The sequence below is a fragment of the Mycteria americana genome, chromosome 4, assembly GCF_035582795.1.
Source record: "Mycteria americana isolate JAX WOST 10 ecotype Jacksonville Zoo and Gardens chromosome 4, USCA_MyAme_1.0, whole genome shotgun sequence".
Lineage (NCBI taxonomy): Eukaryota > Metazoa > Chordata > Aves > Ciconiiformes > Ciconiidae > Mycteria > Mycteria americana.
In genome coordinates this window covers 89967692-89989022 of record NC_134368.1, presented here as the reverse complement: position 1 = coordinate 89989022, position 21331 = coordinate 89967692, and the positions used below count along the sequence as shown (strand labels likewise).

Genomic DNA, 21331 nt, shown 5'->3' with positions numbered 1-21331 from the left:
GCTGCCTCAGAGCAGCCCTGCAGCTCAGCACAATGCAAATGGCCAGCTGCACACATCCAGCGTCACTCTTCGTGGTAAGCCTACAGCATCTGCCGCTTTGTCTCCATCCTTCTTGTAACACCGCCCCCCCAAAAAAAGAAGAAAAAACCAGTGACTCCAGCAGCCAAATGCAAATAAGCCCCAAAGAGCCCTCTTACGTGTGATCAGCAAGCGACAGGCAAATCACATTCAAATTCCTTACAGCAGAGCCAACACATCTGTTGTTTGGGTTTAGGAGACCAGAACGGTACAATTAAGTGTCAAACGTGCATGCGGGAGTGATGGCGGATTGACTTTTCTTTAGCCTGGTTGTGCCCTGGTTGCTGGGAAGGCTTTGCTCTGTGGTCAGAGGCACGCATTGGTTCGCAGGCAGGATTTTGCAGGGTGCAGAGAGGAATGCTGAGACCATGAACTCCCCAGCAGCAGGGACTTCTCAACAGGGTTTTGCATATTCTGGGGGCTCTTGCAGATAATCTTGCCCTACACTAGACTAGATGGAGCAGCAAGGCAGAATGCTGTACCTGGAGTTCATTGATGCTGCTTCTGGTGTCTCTCTTCTCTACACCTGGACAGCTCTGCTGCTTAAATCATGCTTTTCCCCACCTGGTACTCCTCTTACTACATCGTTATATTGTTTTCCCTCTGCACAGTTCCTCTCACACTTTTTTAGCTGTTAATAACACCTGTTAGGCAGTGACCATGGCTCTGAACTGTGCTCCTCTAAAGTGGTTTGGATGTGACGATGTCCTCTGCAGCAAAGAGGATGTCTCTGCCTCAGTCCAGCCTTCCTCACCTCCAGCTGTTATCCTGAAGGCTGCTGCCTCCTCTGCCCAGGGAGCAGGAAGATGCACAGCCCTGGTCCGGATCAGGCCCTAAGGGGCTGTTTTCTCTCTCACTCTGATTCAGACCAGTGCGAGGATGCAGAAATTGGCAGCGTCCGGTACTGAACCTCCAGTTAACAAACTGATTTTTCCCAGTGATTCAAACTCTCAGAAGATAAAGCATCGAAACTGTGTATCACAATTCAGTTGTGGGAAAACGCAGGGATGGAGAGGGACAGCGAAAGGCAGAGAGGGTGGGAATACCGAATGTTGGCCTGCTGCTTGCGTCCCGGCCCCACGGCTTGGCGCAGGCACCTCGAGGAGAGAGGTCGGCGGGGCGTCGAGGGGGACGGGCCGCCCTGTGCCGAGTCTGCGGGGCGGGAGGTATGTGGGGAATGCGAATGGTATGCTTGAGTGGACAGCTTCAGAGCAAGGCGCGGGGATGGCTCTCGCTGCCATCTGTTGTGAACCCCGCAGGCCCATAGCAACAGCGTCTCAGGAATGGGGCTGCTTTTTTTTTTTTTCATAGAGAAATTCTTCCTTGCCGTCTTCCCCACTCCTGCATACACATACTCATGAATAAGCGGGAACGGGGCTGGGATTCCTGCTACAGAGTGATGCGTGCTAAAGGAGAAAAGGGTCTTTTAGAGCTCGGCTTGTATTTAGTTTGAGGAGACGTTTTCCTTTCTGAGCTGTGACATTCTAGGAACATGAGCCGATGTGTGTAATTTATTGTTAATTGCCAAAATCTTGTTCTATTCAAATCAATAGTGGATCTGTATTTGCCATGAGGTATATTCAGTAAAGTCTCCAGTGGATGTGTAGCCACCCGGTTGTCCTTCTTGGTAAAACAGAGACCACTTCTGCCTTATTATTACAGATGCCAAGGTTCTAACTGGTGTAAATAACCCCAATGTATTGATTTGTTGTGCCTATCATTTTCCTCAGGCGCCGGAGCACTTCTGTTCTAGCTAAGGGGCTTTGCTGCATAGTGAAGTGGTGGGACCGGATTCTTGGAAGTTATAGGTAGCTCAGCATCACTGGTGTTACTGAGGGATGCAAACTTTTATGCCAAGGAAGATTTTGCCACATAAGAACTCTGTCTCCTAAAGACAACAGTGTTGAGATGGCATGCTGCTGGGAAGGGTTAATGCTGAAAAGAGCCTTTATTCAGGCAGCAGGCGTAGGAACTGTCTGTCTGTCTGTCTGAGTGAATGGCTTTACTCCTTCCTTTCCAGAAGTGGAAATTCACTTCTGAAGTGCAGACTTCTTTTCTCCCCACACCTTAACTTTTTTTCCTGCTGTCAAGTAACTGTGGCCTCATTCCTGCAAATTGCTCAAACTCTTGCTGTGACTCGGCAAAGCGGATTGTTTTTAAGCAAGTGTTTTAATTCCTTTAAGACAAAGAATTATATGTTGTAATTTTACGTGGGAGTTTCAAGAGGTTTGAGGTGAGACATTCAGAAGTTAGGGCTATTTAACTTTTCAAACAGTATATTGATTTGTTTAGTATTTCTATGCCTAACAGCCTGCAATAAATACGAAATGTGCAGAGAAGCCCCCATAGACAAGAGGGAGTCAGGGAACTGGCAAACCGAAACAAATCTCTCAGACGTTTAATGCTATTTGCAAAGAGATGTCATGCAAGAGGAGAGGGAAGGAAAAACAGCAGACACCCCCCGCCCAGTGCTCAAGTCTGTGTTTGAAGCTGGGCACACAGCTATAGTGGCTTGATCACAGGGAGGAGGGTATCATTTCAGTGAAAGCTGATAGGTACATGGAGGGGATGAAACTCTCCCTATTACAGGTATTTATTATCACTTGACAGCTGTCAATTTGCAGTAGGTGATTTGCCTTCCTGTCAGCTATCTGAGAACTAGGTATATTTGCCTAAGGTTGTAGAGAAGGGTAAAAATCCTGCTTTCAAGTGCAGGTATCATTTAACTGTGATAAGAAGGCAGGTAAAGCATTTCTTCTGCAAGACGGCTGTGGAGAACAGGGAAGTAAAGTCTTTCTGGTCCTACCGAGATGGGAAAAAACAAGTCATTAAAATCTGATACCTACCTGCCTTTAATGAGAGAAATGTTGTTCAAAGAAATAATCTCAGTCCTATCACCACCAAACTATTTTCAGGAGCCATTAGCATTTCACTTCCTCATATGTTTTTTCTTTTACTTTTGATCTCATTCAGGGAAAACGACAATGCTTCTGCAACAAGAGATTTGGGCTTTAGCTCTAATCAGGAGCTTACTCAGTCATAACCATGCTCTTACAGCGTTTCCTTTCCAGTAAATGACCTGCAGAAGAACTAGGGGAGTAAGGCGTAGAAAACAATGCTTGAAATCAAGCAGTTGGTGTCTTTAGTCGTGCTTATTTCTTCAGTGAGCCAGTATGGGTATTTTTATGGGTTCTGCAATTCTCCTTTCATCTTTACAGAATCACAGGATCGTATAGGTTGGAAAAGACCTTTAAGATCATCGAGTCCAACCGTAAACCTAACGCTGCCAAGCCCACCACTACACCATGTCCCTAAGCACCTCATCCGAACGTCTTTTAAACAGCTCCAGGGATGGCGACTCCAGGGATGGGCAGCCTGTTCCAGTGCTCGATAACCCTTTCAGTGAAGTAAAGTTCCCTAATATCCAGTCTAAACCTCCCCTGGTGCAACTTGAGGCCATTCCCTCTCGTCCTATCGCTTGTTACCTGGGAGAAGAGACCGACCCCCACCTCTCTACAGCCTCCTTCCAGGTAGTTGTAGAGAGTGATAAGGTCTCCCCTCAGCCTCCTTTTCTCCAGGCTAAACAACCCCAGTTCCCTCAGCCGCTCCCCATCAGCCTTGTGCTCCAGACCCTTCCCCAGCTCCGTTGCCCTTCTCTGGACACGCTCCAGCCCCCCAATGTCTCTCTTGTAGCGAGGGGCCCAACACTGAACACAGCATTCGAGGTGCGGCCTCACCAGTGCCGAGTACAGGGGCACGATCACTGCCCTGCTCCTGCTGGCCACACTATTCCTGATACAAGCCAGGATGCCATTGGCCTCCTTGGCCACCTGGGCACACTGCTGGCTCATATTCAGGCGGCTGTCAACCAACACCCCCAGGTCCTTTTCCGCCTGGCAGCTTTCCAGCCACTCTTCCCCAAGCCTGTAGCGTTGCATGGGGTTGCTGTGGCCCAAGTGCAGGACCTTGCACTTGGCCTTGTTAAACCTCATACAATTGACCTCAGCCCATCGATCCAGCCTGTCCAGGTCCCTCTGCAGAGCCTTCCTACCCTCAAGCAGATCAACACTCCCACACAACTTGGTGTCATCTGCAAACTTACTGAGGGTGCACTCGATCCCTTCATCCAGATCATTGATAAAGATATTGAACAGAACTGGCCCTAACACAGAGCCCTGGGGAACACCGCTTGTGACCGGCCGCCAACTGGAGTAAACTCCATTCACCGCAACTCTTTGGGCCTGGCCATCCAGCCAGTTCTTTACCCAGCGAAGAGTACACCCGTCCAAGCCATGAGCAGCCAGTTTCTCCAGGAGAATGCTGTGGGAAACCGTGTCAAAGGCTTTACTGAAGTCTAGATAGACAACATCCACAGCCTTTCCCTCATCCACTAGGCGGGTCACCTTGTCGTAGAAGGAGATCAGGTTGGTCAAGCAGGACCTGCCTTTCCTGAACCCATGCTGGCTGGGCTTGATCCCTTGGTTATTGTCTACATGCCGTGTTATAGCACTCAGGATGATCTGCTCCCTTTAGTCTCTTCCTACCCAGAAACATTTTTTCAGCAGTTGGGGACCATGGTCTGTTAGTTGCCAGCTTGAACTACAGACATGAGGCTGTTAGTATTTCTGACCTAGATGGAAAAAGCAAAGAACAAGAGCAAGCTGCAAATGGACGTTATGAGCTGCACTGAGTAGACACAAAATCTGACTCAATTTAACTATACCTTACCATCAAGTTGTACCTTTTGTTTCTTTAGTTTGCTGTATTTTCTACCTGAAAGCTGTTGTAATGTAGAATAAGATCCTTCATCGACGCATGGACGCTTCCACAATCCCCCAGCTGTAAGGAAAGAAGCGAAGTTGGATTGTTTTATTTTTGGACAGTGGGATCAGTAAAGGAAGGTTGTAGGTGACTAAGTGCTATTAAGATTCAATCTCATTCTCTCTCGTCAGTGTTTATTACAGAGTTTTGTACTTTGCACCATTCTGAAGAACATTTTCAAACGAAACCAGAAATGCAGGCTTGATTCTTTACTGAGACAGGGTGCTGTTGCCAGTGTTAGTGACATACAATACCTGCTTTGAAGCTCCAACTCCTGACCCAGGAGATTTGTGAAGCTATCTGCTTTTCAAGTTTCTAGCTCTCATGATTCAAAGCCTAGAAGGCAAGTCAAAATTCTGCATATACTATTTGTGACAAGTAGATGACTTCTAACCTGCTCATGTGATTTTGGGGGCCTATTCATGCTTTTACATAGTTGGAGCATAATGCCGCAGCATAACGCAAGGGGCAGAGACTTTTTGTGATACTCAGGTTTCTCCTTCCTGTAAAGATCACTCGGTCCCATCACAGCTCCTGGCGCCGTGTTACTCCTGAAAATCCAGCCCATGGCATCAAGAGAGCATCCATTCATCTCACAGTTTTGTGTGAGGCTGCTCCAGCAGAAATCTGACTTTTTGCAATAATACAGCAACATTTATCATTGCATTATAATAACTTCTTTGGGGATGGGGGAGGAAGGAAAATGAATCGTTTCCTTTGGCATCATTTCATTACACTCTTCCAGCCTGAAAAGCATCAAAGTTTCGAGAGTGGAGAGGAGAAATGTCTGCAGAAGAATAACTGTCTAATGAAGCCTCCTGCTGAAGGGGGAGTTCTCCCTCACTGTCAGTCTGTCTTTCTTCACACCACAAGGAGCTGGCCACAAAAGTTGTTAAATCTTGAGAAAATTTAAAGCCTCCAATCTGCTTAGTTCTAGGAACAGCTACTGATTGGTTCAAGGAAGGGGCTATAGAAGTTGCCTGTTCCTTGCATCTGACCTCCCCGGAAATGTTTCCCAGTTCCTAGCTTCATAAGGCATCATGTAATACTGGACTATCCTACTGATTTGCCCGATTTGAGATCTTGCTTCAGCCAGTGGCCGGTAGAGGAGGTTCAGAAAACAGCCCCTTAACACACCTACTTGGACAAAACCTTTGTGACAGAAAATGTCATGGTGATTCCACGTGGAGGCTGGCTCCAGGGTAGGAGAACTGCTGGTCCTTAACTTCCAAGTCTTTCCAGCTGATGCAGCTGGAGATGCTGGGGACCTTGACGATCACCAGGTCTGTGTTAGTCTTCCTCTAGCAGCCTGCTCCGATCCAAGAGGTCACTGACCATCTGTATTTAAATGCAGACACTGTGCCTCTAGCTTGAGATGAGAAGACGAGCTGTCTGTATCCTCTGTCTCATGTTGCTCTGGAGTCCATTTCTCTATATAAAATTTAGGTGCTGTTGTTGCTGTTCCTGCACCACAGCAGGTCTCCAGAATCCTTAATGTTCGTGAATATTTTCTGCCTCAGCCCCAGCCTGTAGCATTAGGTGGTCTTTGATGCTGATTTTTTTTCCCTACATTTGTTTAATTCAGACTGGGATCTGGTTTAATTCCAACCCAGTTTTATTTCAAAAGTTGTCCATCGTCAGTACATGAGCAAAGTTTGTTTGCTAAAGACAAACAAGTGAAAAAGAATGTGAATTATAAATGAGATAAAATGTACACAGATTTATTTTAGTGCTGCTTGTCCATATTTCTTTATTTCTTTTTCTTCCTTTTATCTATGGATATCAAAAAGCAAAAAAATGCCAAGAATGTCACATCCCATTGAAGTTACACTGACAGTTTATTCAGAGCAACCCACAGCAACAGCTGTATTGCCCATATATCTTCAAGCAGAAAATTGTACATCATTTCGGACAATGCATTGCATTTCAGACCTACACAAGGGCCACATTGCAGTCACGGTGGGAACCGTCACTCGAGTCCCCTGATTTGTTTGTGTGCACAAGAATCATGCTTATAATATTGCTGTAACATAGCACTTTGCATCCAATTTAAGCAATACTGGGGCTTTTGTTTGTCTTACAAGGTCTAACCTAAAGACAAAAGACGTAGTCCAGCCTGAAGTTTATGAGACATTACCAGACATTCATGTTCACACATAGACTCTCTGTCAGAGGAATTTATGGCCATTACGATGTTCTCTAATGAGTACAAAATGAGACCGTTACATATTCACTTAATTAGTTTGACAGATTTTCATTTAAATATAAAAAGACTTCTAGTCCTCAGAGAACAAAAGGAGGGCTTTGTTTCCAGTGCAGTTTTTGACTCTGCTTTGCTGGAGCAGGAGGTTGGGGGTGACAACTGAAGGGAGACGATTTAGTGTGAATAATTCTCATCTTTTGATTTCATGTTGCCATTTCTTTGCTGCTTTTCCAGTTCCCCTGGAGCACCTTGAGGAGAGCTGTGTGATGTGGCCCTTTCAGTTGCAGCCAGGAAAGCCCAAGTGAGAATTGGCTTTTCCAAAGCATGATGGATGCTTTGAGATTTGGGGCGGTGCGGGGAACTCTGAGAATATTAGAGAGCTGCTGTGAGCCCCGAGTGAACTTTAGTCTCCAAACCTATTAGCCCACTCTGTCTCACTGTTGGTCTAGTTCTTTGGCGTAACTTACATCCCGTAATATCAATGTAGGCGACTCCTGCTTTAATAAAAGTTGGGAACTGGCATTATAAGATTGCTTGCAGTATTATTATGCCCTTTTAACAGCTCCGTGCACTACAAAGAGTTCCAGAGTACAGCATGAGCCTTGACACACAGCAGACAAGTAAGGCTGGGACTTGATCTTTGTGGGAGCCCATTCATTTGTGCTCTTTAATTGAAAATGTTTTCTCATATGACGGCTTTTGAAGATTGACTGTGATTCCGTGTCTCATAGGATGAAGTGGGAGAGAGCACCATACCCTGGTTTCTTTGTATCCTGTAGCGAGCGGTGTATTCGTGTGGGCCCTGGAGCTCATAAGCTCTTTTCTCATCTTTGTAGCCGTCCCTTGAGAGCATAAGAAACAAGGTGAAGTTGCTGTGGCCTCACAGCCATCATTGTAACATAGGTTAGCCTGGACTCTTCTCAAGCCTTTCCAAAAAAACTAATGCTTACCTGCCGTAAGCTTAGTGGCACGAAGGAGTCTCGAGTGTCTTTATCCATGCATCTAGGCATCTCCCAGGCAGGATCAGACAATGCACTGGTAAATAAATGCCATTGTCTAAAGGTATGTTAGCAATACAAACTCTGTCACGCTTGAAGTTACCCACGTGTCATAGGAGCAGGAAACATTTAGAGCAAATGTGCTGCAAAACCAGCTCCTCTCCGTGTGGAAAAATGTTGATGTTTCAGCAGAAATCTTGTTTTTAACCTGTTTTGGAAAAAGAAGTGTATTTTGTTCATGGTTTACACTAAGAAGTGGGGGAGCTCGTAGGCTAACAAGTGACATGTCTTCTTTCCCTCTCTGCCTGTCTTTTGTACTCACTGCTGCCATTTCACTCCACACAGATGGATCATGTGCAGCCTGAGGCAGTACAGCACTCTGAGCGCTCAGCAGCAGTTGGTCTCTCCACCCATTTTTTCTGCTCTGGATTTAGCAAAGAAAGTGTCTAATCCTTGCATTGTGGACTTGCACATTTCCCATTTGTCTCCCACTTACATGCAGGCATGATAGCATGAAAAGAGGCAGATAGCTGCCCAGACACACCCAACTTTCTGCTTTTTATGGTATTTCCTTAATAGGACAGCTCTGGCAGTCCAAATTCTTCTGGGGGTGAAAGCCCCTTTGATCATATGACTCTGCAGATTTCTGTAGGCTGAGCGAGCGGTTCTGGCCGGCAAAACCTGCTCGCAGAAATGTCCGTTGACATTTCAGAGACACAGGAGTTGCACAGTAGTGTCTTTAAGCCTCCTTCTTAGTGTGATTGCACTCCGTATGAGATTTTTCCGTAAGGGTCAGTAGGACTGTGTGGGGTAAGGAACGCAGCAGGTTCTACCTTTGCAGCGTGTCTCCCACAAAGGAGGCATGTTTGTGCTGGAGAGAAAATAACATGGTGCATACGTGCAAACACGTGAGTGAGAGCAGCCTGAGAGAGCGAGCAAGCCACAAGTAGCTCACAAAAACTGCTGCTCTGGAAGCCTCATCTTTCCAATATGCCAAGGAAGATAGTAGCAGAGGAAGTTACTCTCATAACTCCAAGGAATCATTTGAAATTGGTGTAGGCTAAGAGTAAATGGTCCCTTTTTATTGTGCCACATTTCTATGTGGGGACAAATTTGTTTGTGGAATTACTTCATTAAAGAGGTGAGCCTGGCCTTAGGAAATTACACACTTCATGGCATGTTATTTAGCAAAAATATAAAACGTGATCCTAGGTACCATCTCTTCTTTGTCCAGAGGGGAGCTGAAGAAATGTGTCCTTGCTCCTCAAGCTGTCAGTCGATGTCAGCTACTGCAGTGGCTGTTGATGGGAATACAATTACATTGATTAGAGATTTTTTCAGCTTAATAACTTCAACCACCTGGAACAACATAAGCTTTGCCACTGAAGCCATGCAGCGTACGACCCCAGCTCTCCAGAGCACCAACCACGCTAATGCTTGTCACAGGCATCCCCTCGGTGTGCTCACCGCAGGTAGTGGCACCCTAAGGCATGTTCTCCATTTGCACCAAACTTCTATCTTCAGAGGAGAACCCAGGTGATGAATAGCAGGTTTTGTGATACCTTGGATGTTATCATGGGGGACCTTCAGATAACACTTAGTACCTCCTTTCCCAAGTCCCTTACTGGCTTTGTTTCTTCCCGACATAGCAACTAGTTAATCTTAAACAACCTGGGGCTGGGCCTAGCCCTGAAAAATGTCTTCATTGAATTTGCATAACAGAGACCTTCTAAAATACGAACCATTTTGAAGGTTGATAGTATTTTAGCAACATATGAGTGACCTTTCATAAGAAAATCAGTGTTCCTTTCAACCTAGTGTTTCGTCTCTAGTATCACTTACCAAAGGGAGCTTCAGAGTACATAGAATTGGCTCCTTTCAGTAATGTACCTGGCAAACAGCACACCCTGGAGACCGATTCTTTGAGTCTTATTTCAATCTTGTATTTTTTAGGATTTTTTTCCCAATATCATCCTGCAGCAGCAAGTTCTGTTTCTTGGATACTTGGGGATCAGAGAAAAAAAGGTGGCCTTTTTTTTTAATTTTAGTTATAGTGATTTCTCTTTAGAAAGGTTAGCAACACCTATACCAGCTTGCTCTGTGCCTTTTTCCACGCCTTTTTCACATCTCTTCTGTTTGCAGTCATTTGTCCTTCAGTTTATTCATCTTTTTGAGTTCCATATGCTCTATTGGCATCACTTCAGCTGTGCTTTTTGTTCCTAAATTGGTTGGGATATGCAGCTTTTTCAGTAAATCATAAACAAATACTTGTTTAATTTTGCTTCTATTTTTTGGAGGCTACATGTTGGCCTGGTCATCTCTGCATGATGAGCACTAAACATAACAATTTCCAAGGTCATTTCTGTACTGACTAGCAGGAATTCTTAAAAGTCAACATGAGGTGTCCCCCAAAGACCCATGTGTACATCCAGCATATCCAAACCAAAACTCCTTGGATTATGGTAGATTTGGATTGCTTTAGGCTTGGATTACCCACCTCAGATCTGCTGTCTAGTACAACAGGTTAGTGCCCTTAAACCATTTAAAGTGTTTCGTTTGTAACATGCCATCTGTGGGGCCACTCACCTTTGTGTAACCAGTCTATATCCTCATTAGAGCTGACAAAGTTTGTCCCTGCACAGGGGTTACATGCTGGGAGCCAGGACTGAGTGTACAGCTACTTTATTTACACCCCTAAGTGCCTCTTGGATGATGCTGGTAAATTCATGGACGCTTGAGGTTCCCTGTGACATCTTAAAAAACAGCTTTTGTGCTAGAAGATCTTGTGGAAAATAGGTACTGGCTCAGCCATTGTGACACTTCCCACACCTCCCTTTAACCATTTAGAGCTTGTGGCCCAGTTGTCCTTTGGTTTACTATGAATATCCCATCCCAGGACATGCCTCCCATATATTGTATCCAACTGAGAGTAGGAAAAATGTTATTCATGGGTCATGCGTGCCCACACTCTGGAAGTAGAGCTGCAAAATTTATAAAGAGCACAAGGCATTTTGCCACTGTCATGTGCTAAAACCTCAGAAGTGCCTGATGTTTATCCTCAGCTGCTAGCATACCTGAGAAGTCCCCCTGCCTTGTCCTTCCTCGAGATTGCCAGGTTGGCGGCTAATGTCGGGTAAGAACTGACCTTTTCCCTGACTGAATGCAAACACAGTATGTTTCATGTTTCATTCGGGATCCAGGTGCTTTTATTCCGTGTTGTTTAGCTCTATCTCCCTTGCCTGGCATAGGCTTTTTAAAAGGATCTAACAAAAAGGAGTTTAGGCCTAATGATGAATTAGTGCTATTGGAATTTGAACTACACTTGTTTTTTCAAGTTATTCTTATCAGAGAGGCCATGCTTCTGGAAGAGGAACAGAGGCTGCTCCTTTTAGTAAAGCTGACAAAGCAGGAAATGATCAGCCAGCCCTTCACAAAATCATAACTGAACATTTACCTTGAGCCACAGTGGGAGAGACCCAGACCCATAAATCAACCTGTTAAGCCTTCAGACATGAGTTTTTGGAACCTCCTAGGCATTTTTTTTTTCTGCTGCTGATAAGAAGTCTTTTAAGGGTGCAAGCTTCGTGATATCATTAAGGACAAGAGCAAGTGATGTTGCTCTAGGCCTGGAGTCAAGGCAGTGAGTGACCCTACCCATCTAGAAACAAATACCAGCGACTTCAGCTCTGCGTATTTATTATATATAAGCAGAAACCAAAGTGAGGTACCAGTGTATCAGGAAGGAGAGATGGTCGTGTCTGTGTGGAAGAGCTAGAATTCCCTGAATTGTTTTAAGAAGGTATGCTGAAGGAATCAGATCCTCTCAGAGCTGAATAAGTGATTTCAGAACAAACAAATGCATTGAATGAATGTGGCCTTCCCTCCCCTCCCTTTAAGAACATCAAAGCAGATGCTGATACTTCATAAAATTATCTCTTTTTTAAGGGATCTTGATTGATACTCTTGACTAACCTTTTTCAGACCATGACTGTTTTCCAGGAACAACTAGCAGAGGTAGCAGTCTACAGCGTAAGTAGCCAGAGGCGTTGGCTGCAGTGTGTGTCCCAGGAGCTTAGCTTTAGTTGTGGTGTAGGACACAGTCTCTTAGATCTCTGTGTGCTGCTGCTTCAGCTTCTTGGAGAGACATGGGGACCATGACTTGTCCCGTTTTACTTCCTAGATTACTAGCAAGCTGCGTACAGAGATGTCAGGAAACGTCCCCCCTCTGCCAATCTCTTTGAAGACGGCCTCTCTGTGACCCAGCTCTCCCTAGTGCTATTCGTCTGGCTGGGAGCTCCATGCTGCCTTTTATTGCGGAGTCTGAAGGTTAAGCCTAGCCAGAGTGAGTGACTGAGGGGGAAGCGTCTATCATCTTTTTGCAGTCCGATTCTGCACCGTGGAGGACAGGAGGCATTTTGGTGTGTCTGAAACTGAGCCCTTCAGTAAGACCTGTGTGCAGTCTTAGTACATGTGCATATCTGGTGCTCTGCAAAGAGACAAGAAAGCCTTCATGTGAATGTTTAGGGGCAAAGAAAAATACAGTCAGCACTTAACATCATTTCAATTTGGGAGTAAAGCAGCTAGTAGTATTCTTCACTGTTTACCCAGCTCTAATCCCCTTGGGAGCCTAAGGAAAGAATAATTAACCAAGATCTACTTCTCAAAAACCAGCCGTGTACCTCTTTCCTCATAGAAAACATTAAAATAAAGGCTTGTAGTTACATTGTATAAAGTCTGATTACTAGGTGTACAGTTTCAGACTCTTGTTGGATTGCTATAATGATGGGTACCTGTTTCCTCTTGGGGCAATTTTGTGCAACTTGGTGTTTTGCTTTATGCAGGCGCTGGCTAGAAGCGAAGAGGCGGTACACAGGCAGCTTACCAATGCAAAGATACGCCACTGGGCTTGTCCTCCTATATGGAGATGGAGATGGAAATGGGATGGAACTCTTGTAACTCTGGTGAAGCGATGTCCATTTAATCTAGAGTAAAATGCTGGTCAGCATTCTTCCTTTTGTCCCACATTTGTCATCAAAATAACATAGGAGCTTAGCACTCAGGGAAAGCACTAGCCTGTTGGTCTTTGTCAGGTTGTGTGAAACTGCCAAAAGAGAAATATAAATGGTGGCTCCTCAAGAAAGAGGGAGACCTATAAAAAATCCCATCACTCCCCAGTCAATTTCCATTACTCTGAAAAGGAACCCACTGGTCAGAAAAGCAATTGCTTAGTACATAAACCAGCCTTTGATGATAAATGGGCCCTAGAGTTGCAGAGAAACCTATCTCTTACCCAGCAGCTGGCTGGCCTGCAAACTGACAGTCTCTTTCTCCCCACAGAACAGGTCTTATATCAGCCTGAATTTTTTAGCAGTGTGTTACTGACTCCTCTCTGTTTAGGCTGGAGCACCTGCAGAACTGAAGGGACAGTCTGGTCTCTGTGCCCTCTGCTCTCAGCCTCTGTGCTTGCAGGCATGGCTGGTAGGAGAGCAGTAGAATAGGAACCAGATTGTTGCTGCTGAGCAGAAAAGAGCTTTCTCCTTTATTTGGAGGTGTCAGGGAGAGATGAGCTCAATTATTAGGGGGGCAGGATGCCTGGGTTTCATTTCTGCCTGTGTCACATATTCACTGTGAGATGAGAGGTAAGACGTTTACTTTTGTGTATTTGCATTTCTCTGTCTGGGCAGTGTGTGTGACAGTCCTTCCTAAGGTGAGCGATGTTATGAGGCTTAATTACCATGTGCAAAGCACTTTGCAAAATACATTGCACCGCTAAAGGTATGAAATGGCAATTAAAAGGAAAAAAATAAGGTCTTTCTCTCTCATTTTCAGAGGAATGACTTTGTTCTTTGACTTGGTTGCTGTAACCGCAGCCCAGGAGATTTTCCTGCTAAGTAGATGGTAAGAACTGCCTCTTAGCAAAAGAAAAATATCACCTTCCTCAGCCTCAGTCACCCAAGAATGAGCCTTTTGAAGCTAAAGAGAGAAGCAGATTCTTCATCGTTCTCCCTCCCATCCAGCCTGTGGGAGCTCCCAGGTCTATTCAGTCCCACATGCCCAGGAGCAGGAATCCACCAGTTACAGTGAAGGGCGGGCAGGACGTTGCTGTCGGTGGTGAGAAGTAGTGTTTGAACTTTGTGTAGCTGGAAGGATGCCATGATTGCAGTGCCAGGCAGGTAGTTGTGATGTCTCTCTGACGCTTGGAAGATGGGGACTCTGGTCACAGGGCCAGTGTATGACCTTCGCCTTTCTGTGTCCCCTCTTCCCCATTGCCTAACTAGTCATTCTGTCTTTGCAGAGGGGCTGGCACCATGAGCGCTACAAACTTGGCTTGTACTTCCAGTACCTCTGAAAGTATGCATAATAAACAGAGCACTCCAGGTACCTGTAGCTCTCCAAAAGTGTTAGAATCTATAGGATTTCACAAGTAAAGCTGACACTGTCTGGTCTGCTCCCTGCCATCACAGTAGGTCATGTATTGGCTGAAAGTCTTGCCTCTTAACTCAGGATGTCTGCTGAACATCACTTTTATGCTTATAATTCTGGCATTTTCCTACTCCTGAGGATTCTGCAGTGCTTCAGCTCTTGCGGGGTTCACCAGAAATGAAGAACACATGACAAGGCACAGGAGGTACCATAAAGCCGTTCTGCTGCAGCGGAGAACCCAGGGAAACGCAGCATTGTACCTTCCTTTACATATATCTTTGTTTGGTTGAAGTTGAAGATAAATCAAAAGCCACAGGGCTGGAAGCCATTTTACAGCTCATGGTGTGGGAATGGGTGTGTGTGGGTGTGGGCGCACGCATTGCTTCAGAGTAAACCAAAAGTAAGCTGTATTTATTTTGTGCACTTGTTTAAGGGTACTGCGCTGGGGAAGAAGCAGTGAAGAACAACAAGGAGTTTGGTTTTGCTCTTCAAATTGTCCATATGTCTTTTGGGGTATTTTGTTCGTTACATGGTTTACACATATAACTGCAGCTAGTTACTAAAAGCAGGTTGCGGGTAAGACTTGTCCTTCGATGGAAGTAGCGAAGCAAGAGCCTCTTCTCCTACACGTGCTGTTTAAGGAGGGAGCAGTAAGTGCTGGAATGACCCTGGGAGTTGTTGTGCAGACTGAACAGAACCGAACAGCCTGAACGGCTAATGGATCTGTAACACTGAGTTCGAACGGCTCTTGTAAACAGGTTTTCCTGTAATATATTTGTTACTCGCAGCCTCTCCTAAGGGTGTTTCTATGTCTTTACATCCCCTGTGTGCACCTATGTGATGCAATGCCACATGATGACATTGCTACACAGTACATCCAGCCTGCGATGTGTGTGGGCCACCAGGAAACTGCTGACAGTTCTTTCCAAGGGCTTTTGCCTCACTGACAAGGACAAGTACTAGAGGAAAAGAAAGAGGAAACACAAAGGGATGGACTGGGAAATGTAGAAAAGTCACAACGGACGAAGGGGCTGCAAAAATACCGCCGTGTATGTCTCAGCACAGTTTCCATTGCTAAGGCCTCTTCTCCTCCTTCTGCAGGTTTACATGGGCACCCCCTCCCCTCATGACTGCAGTGGGACTAATCAGACAATAAGGATTACTCATGTGAGTAAAAGCTTGCAGGCCCAAACTGCCAAGTGTTGCCCGCACTCATGTTTGTTCTTCCCAGCATTGACCGCACCCTGGGAGATATGCTGAGGAGTATTTTCCAGGGCCCTGAACTTTTTAGCAGCAGTTGCAAGGTTAATTTGAGCTGTCTTATGACCTTCTGACCCACAACATGCTCTGGGGTGAAAGGTGCTTTGTTCCTTGTCCCAGTTTTGTCTGAGCCTCTGAGGAACGGACAGTCTGAGGAGCTAATGTGCTGTCCAGATAATGGAGAAAGGTCCAGCGATGTCAGCTTTACTTGGCATTAATGACTGATCCTGAGTTTCTGTTTTAGCAGATGGTAGGGTGGAGCAACTCCTTTGCAATGTCCTATATCTTTTTTTTTTATGAATGGCTTGGTCAACTTCATGACCAGGTTCCTATCCAGTGGATGCTTTGAATCAGGTCTAGTCCTGCAATGCTCTGTTGAAAAGAGGTAGCTGAAATGAGGGGATTAAGGCAAAACATTTTTCAAATAACTGAACAATCCCCTGCATGTGAGCTGGAGGCAGTAAGGTGTGCTGGATACAGCTCTGGCCTTGGAATCAGGACACTGGCTTCTAATTATTGCTAGTTGTTATCTACATGGTTGTAGCTCATACAAGCCCTGCTTGTGGGTTAGGAACCAACAGTGCTTGCTGCCATAAAAGCAGAGCAAAAGGCAGAGTCAGGCCCTCAGGCAGCAGAAATCTCCAAGTATGCCCTCTGGTATCAGGTAGTCCTCATCAGCCCAAAGGGTGTTATGGCCATCACAGCTGATTCAGCAGGTCACGTTTATTTGTGACAGAAGTGTATTGCCTGTGAAGTTATGGCATGGAGCTCTTTGGCCCAAATACATTTATTTCATTAGTGACCTTTGGTGTGAAGTTTTTATGTTTGAAAAGCACTGAATGGCATAGCAGTGTGGCTGGTCTGAGAGCTGCTCTGACAGAGGCCATTGCAGCCTTGAAGTGTTCAAGAGATTTGTCTTGTGAAAAAGATAAGCTTTACCAAATGCTTTCCATCCTCTGAAAGACTCTTCTAGTTTCTCTTTCGTGATAAGAAGCAAATGAGATGTTCAAATGTTTTTGTCATGATTGCACTTTGCTTGTCATTTCCAAAGAACTAATTCACAAATAAATGAAGAGATGCCATTTTAATAAGCTCCTGAAGTAGGAATGCAGCTCTTTTTGAATGTATGGTATCACTTGTGCCTATTAGTTATGTGAGGTTAGCTCTCAAAGCAACACTCATTAGCAGAAAGTCATGTGGTTTCTTTCTTATGCATTTATGCACTGAGCTGCATTCTCTTAATCCCATCTGCATCAACAGATTGGTATTATGGAAAAACAGTCATTTCTTTTGAGAAATCATTCCCAGCAGCAGGGCATGAAACAGCACTAGCTGTTACTGAGAACAGTTCTGAAAATTGAAATTTTGCAAAGTGTGCTTTTTGGTGACAAACATCAGTAGCTACAGTTCTGTACTCGTCAGAGGTGGTGCATCCTTGGCAGCCTTCCCCTGCTCTACAGTGATTATTCATCTTTCCATTAGGTTCAGACATGTGAGACCCCATTCCACTCCCAGCTCTGCCACTCATCTCCAGGGTGGCACTGGATTTGTGCTTTACCTTTTCCTAAAGAAAAGACCTAAGAGCTAAGCATTATTTTTTCATAGTTAAGGTGTACGTAAGAGGATCTCACTTCAATTTCAGTGTCATTAAAATATTTTCTGTCATGGAACTTAACGGGCAGACATCTTTCATCGGACTTATCCCTGGGGGGGGAGGGGGGCTTATGAGAGTTTGTAACAAATGGCTTTTTTAAAGAATGAATAAGGGTTCGTAGTTACCATAAGCTGCCTAAGAATTCTGAAGGATCTTATCTTTTTAATGAAAATGACTCTAGTGTAAATCTTATGCCAGCTCTGAGTTCATGCTGCCACATTTCAGGTTCCTTACCCACGTTTGCTCTTAGGGGCTAACGTTCCAAGATGGATTCACCAAGGATAAAATTCGCCTGATGAGAAGATTTTTCAGTGTTGCTGCCGTTTCAGCTTCCCTCCAGGGAAATGAAGAGTACAGTATAATAGCTGCTGTGATTTCTTCCTGGCTGAACAAAGCAATCATAGTTCATGCTGGAGGGAGGTGGTACATCGCTATGTTTCTGTAAGGCAGGAATGAGTAAGGTTTATAAGAGTATTCCAGGAAAGGCATTCACTGATTACCTTTAGGAAGATTTCACCGTGATGGTGTGCAGCCGCAGTGCCCTTCCCAGTTCCTGAGCTCTGCCACTGGCTCTAGTTACTCCTCCTTATCCTTTAGGCAGATACCCAAATTCTTGCTAGTTCCTTCTTCTGCAGAAATAGAGAGGAATAGGGTAGAGGCTGGAAAGAGGATCCTTGGGAATTGTCCCCACATCTTACGCCCAGGCCTCAAACAAAAAAAAGCAATGACTTGACTGCTAGCCTGTGTGTTTTGTTAAGCCAAGCAGGATTCCTGATGTCTCAGGGCCTAATCTCTAAGAACCATACATACTGATCACCTACCTTTATCACCTGACACATTGGTAGGACCGGAGGGTGGTGATGTCTGTTTCCTAAAGACAGGGGCAGGATTTGTTCCTGAGGTCAAGGGACCAGATTGCCTCTTTGCCAGATTGGAAGCACAACCTTTCCAACCAGTTTGTCAGCTCAATTATTTAGCAACCTGCTTTGTTTATGCTATAAAACCTGGCTCCTGCATTGAATGTGGATTGCCAGAGGGCACAGGAACAACAGAGTGAGTTGCTTTAAATCCTGTGCATAAACTACATCAGGCCTTAGAGATGTAAAGAGGAAGTTTCTCTCTAGCTGATAGATTTATTCTCAGTCACATTCCTGTGACCCCAGTGGAGGAAACAGGCTGAGCAAATGGGGCAGAATACAGCTCATGCAATGTGGTTAGAATAGCAAGAGCTGCAGAGCAAAGACCAAACCACATTCTGCACCGCTGGGGGATTAAAGTCAGGCTGACAGACAATAGGGGCTTTAACTCCCTGCAGATCTTTCACCTGACGTTGTCTTTAAACCCATTTGGGCTCTAACAGAAACAGAGGTGAATTAGAGGGAGATTTTCCTTGAAACCTGAGCTAAATTAATACTCACCTTGGGCTCAGACCTGCAACATGCCTTTCATGGTGAGTCCCCATAAGTTCAGTGAGCTGCTCCAGGCCTGGAGGTCAAGGGGTTTTCTTTACTCACTTCACTCACAAGTACTGACATAGTTAAAGGCAAGCCAAAACTGCATGATTTACACTTCAGTCTGGCTCTGACCTGTCCCAGACTTTGGAAATTGCTCCACTCATAATTTCATTGCCTTTGTCACTTACCGGGGATGTTTGTTGGGCTGCTCAAGCAAAAGGGCATGTTGCCTGCAATCAGGAGTTTATAATGCAATGCAAAGTGCAGGCAAATCACTTCAGAAATGCCTTTTGCATGCAGGGCTACCATGAAGGTGATCAGCAGACCTGATAGGAAGGCTCACCAATATAAGTGGTTCCCAAGTGACTCAGTCCCGTGCACTGCCAAATATTCTGGTTTGATCCAGCAAAGCTTTTAAGATCATGATCAGCTTTATGAATGTGAGTAGTTCCACTGAAATGATCTGGATTACCCCCGTGCTGGCGTGGGGACAGCACACACAGCCTTGCAGGATCAAGCCCTTGGGTAGAGAGGCCATGTGCGGGAGGAAGGGAGGGAGGTGACTGCCGGCACTCCTGTCACAGAGTAGCACCCTGGAATTTAGGACAAAAGCACACTGGACTTTTTTGTGTAATGCCAATCTGCCTGAAGTCCTCAAACTGTGCAAGCCGAGATCAACAAAGGAGGCTAAAACCTCTAACACCAGGTTCTCTTATTTGCTGACAGCAATGTCAGGCACAAAATCAAATTCTTTCTGGGTGTCAGGTAAGTCAAAGGCTGCAGAGTGCCCCAGAAGGGGATTCTTGGGGATTTATGTTCCATCAACAAGATGAGTGATAATTAAAGCCTGAATATTTCTGCTAAGCTGGGAAACAAAAAAGAACCGTCTTAATTCCTTAAATTCCTCATGCCAGGCTGTAAAATATATTCCATTCATGCCTGTGTCTTGCTGCTTGTTCTCTCTGTGTCTCTTTCTTTAGTATTCAGCCACCTGTTTGTAACCAGTGTCCTGCAGGTTCTCAGGGCAGCTTTCTTCTCCGCTCTCTCTGCCCTTGGTCTTGTTGCTTTGACACTGAGGCCTTGTTGTCTGCAAGAGACAGTACATTAGACCTCCCTGGCTTGCCCGGCTCCCATAACTTCATTCTTGGAAAGTTTCTGAGTTTCCCGGGTGATAAAACACGAGCAACATTTGCTCTGACCTGAATCATTTCTGAAGGCATTCAGCCCTGTTTTGTTATGAAGGTTAGTCAGGGTGGGTGGTGGGGCATGAGAATTCCCAGTGATGGCAATTCCTGAAAAGTGTCAGAAAGTCGCTGCCTGCACCTTTTACGCTGCAGGATTGTTTTGATTAGTTTTTTAGTCTATGCTGAAAAATACATCTGACAAGCTGGAGGGTGAGAGAGACACCAGCAGAACAAATCAGCACGTTACAAGATTGGCTGTTGCTGCCTTCCCCCAGCTCTCACCAAAAGGAAAAAAAAACAGGAGGAAAGGAAAAAAATCCAAGCTCCAGCTCTGTATATATAGCAGCTATCAAACTGTCACAGATCACTACTATTATAGCTTGGGTTAGAATAATATAATAGTGGAGTGTTTGCTAGACTTGTAAAAACCTCCAGTTATTCACTGGAGACCAAACTAATGAATCAAGCAGGACAGTGTTTAAAACTGTTAAAAAGCCTATAAAATGACAAAAAATCCCTCTCAGTAAATAGCTCTGGAATGTTGTGAGTTGACTGCATGGGATTTTTTTTCTTCGCTCTGCATTATTTATCCCCTTAAAATTAATACCGTATGCATGATGGGTGGCTCAGGGCTTTACAGAGACTTACAGAGAAAGTTCACTAACAGTTCTCAAGCAATTACTTTGGAGTCTGATTCTGTTCTCATTTATTCTGGAGTATATGGGAAATAATTGTGTGCACCACATGTCTGTTTCGCTTGATATAGTATATGCTAGGGAATAATAAGACCTTGAATGTCTGGCCTTTGCAAAGAGAGATCCAGGCCACTCCAAATACTCTCCAGTCATTTTATCTAGTTTTTACTACGTTTCTTGTGCAGAAGGATCTTCCGCTAGCATCGATGCATTGGCTTCAGTGATGACATGCTGCATTTCTGCTCCCAGCCCCAGCTCACAAGACCAGCATCGCTTCTGGTAGAAATGAAAAAGCTTCAGTTTTGAACTTTGGAAATACTCAGTTACAGGTCCAAACTTTAAAAAAAAGGAACCAACATTTCCTTAATGGCTTAAATAAGATATTAGAACTGAACCAAAGCCTAGTTCTGAAAACCCTCAGACTTGGAGGTGAGCTGTTTTCCTTGATGAGGCTCTGAGAACTTGCATTTTCACATTTTTGTTCTTGTAAGCATTATTTACCTATAACCAACAGTAAATCAGTAGTAACATTGGTGGGCCTGGCGAACCCAGCCAGCAAAA

The 21331-nt window shown here is 45.0% G+C and overlaps 1 protein-coding gene across 1 annotated transcript; it reads right to left on the bottom strand.

Annotated features, from left to right (window-relative positions):
• Positions 1-9451: 9451 nt before the first annotated feature.
• LOC142409246 (uncharacterized) lies at positions 9452-9747 on the bottom strand. The gene is given in 2 exon segments (XM_075500526.1): positions 9452-9627; positions 9630-9747. Coding segments are annotated over 2 exon segments (294 nt in total).
• Between the last annotated feature and the right edge of the window lie 11584 nt (positions 9748-21331).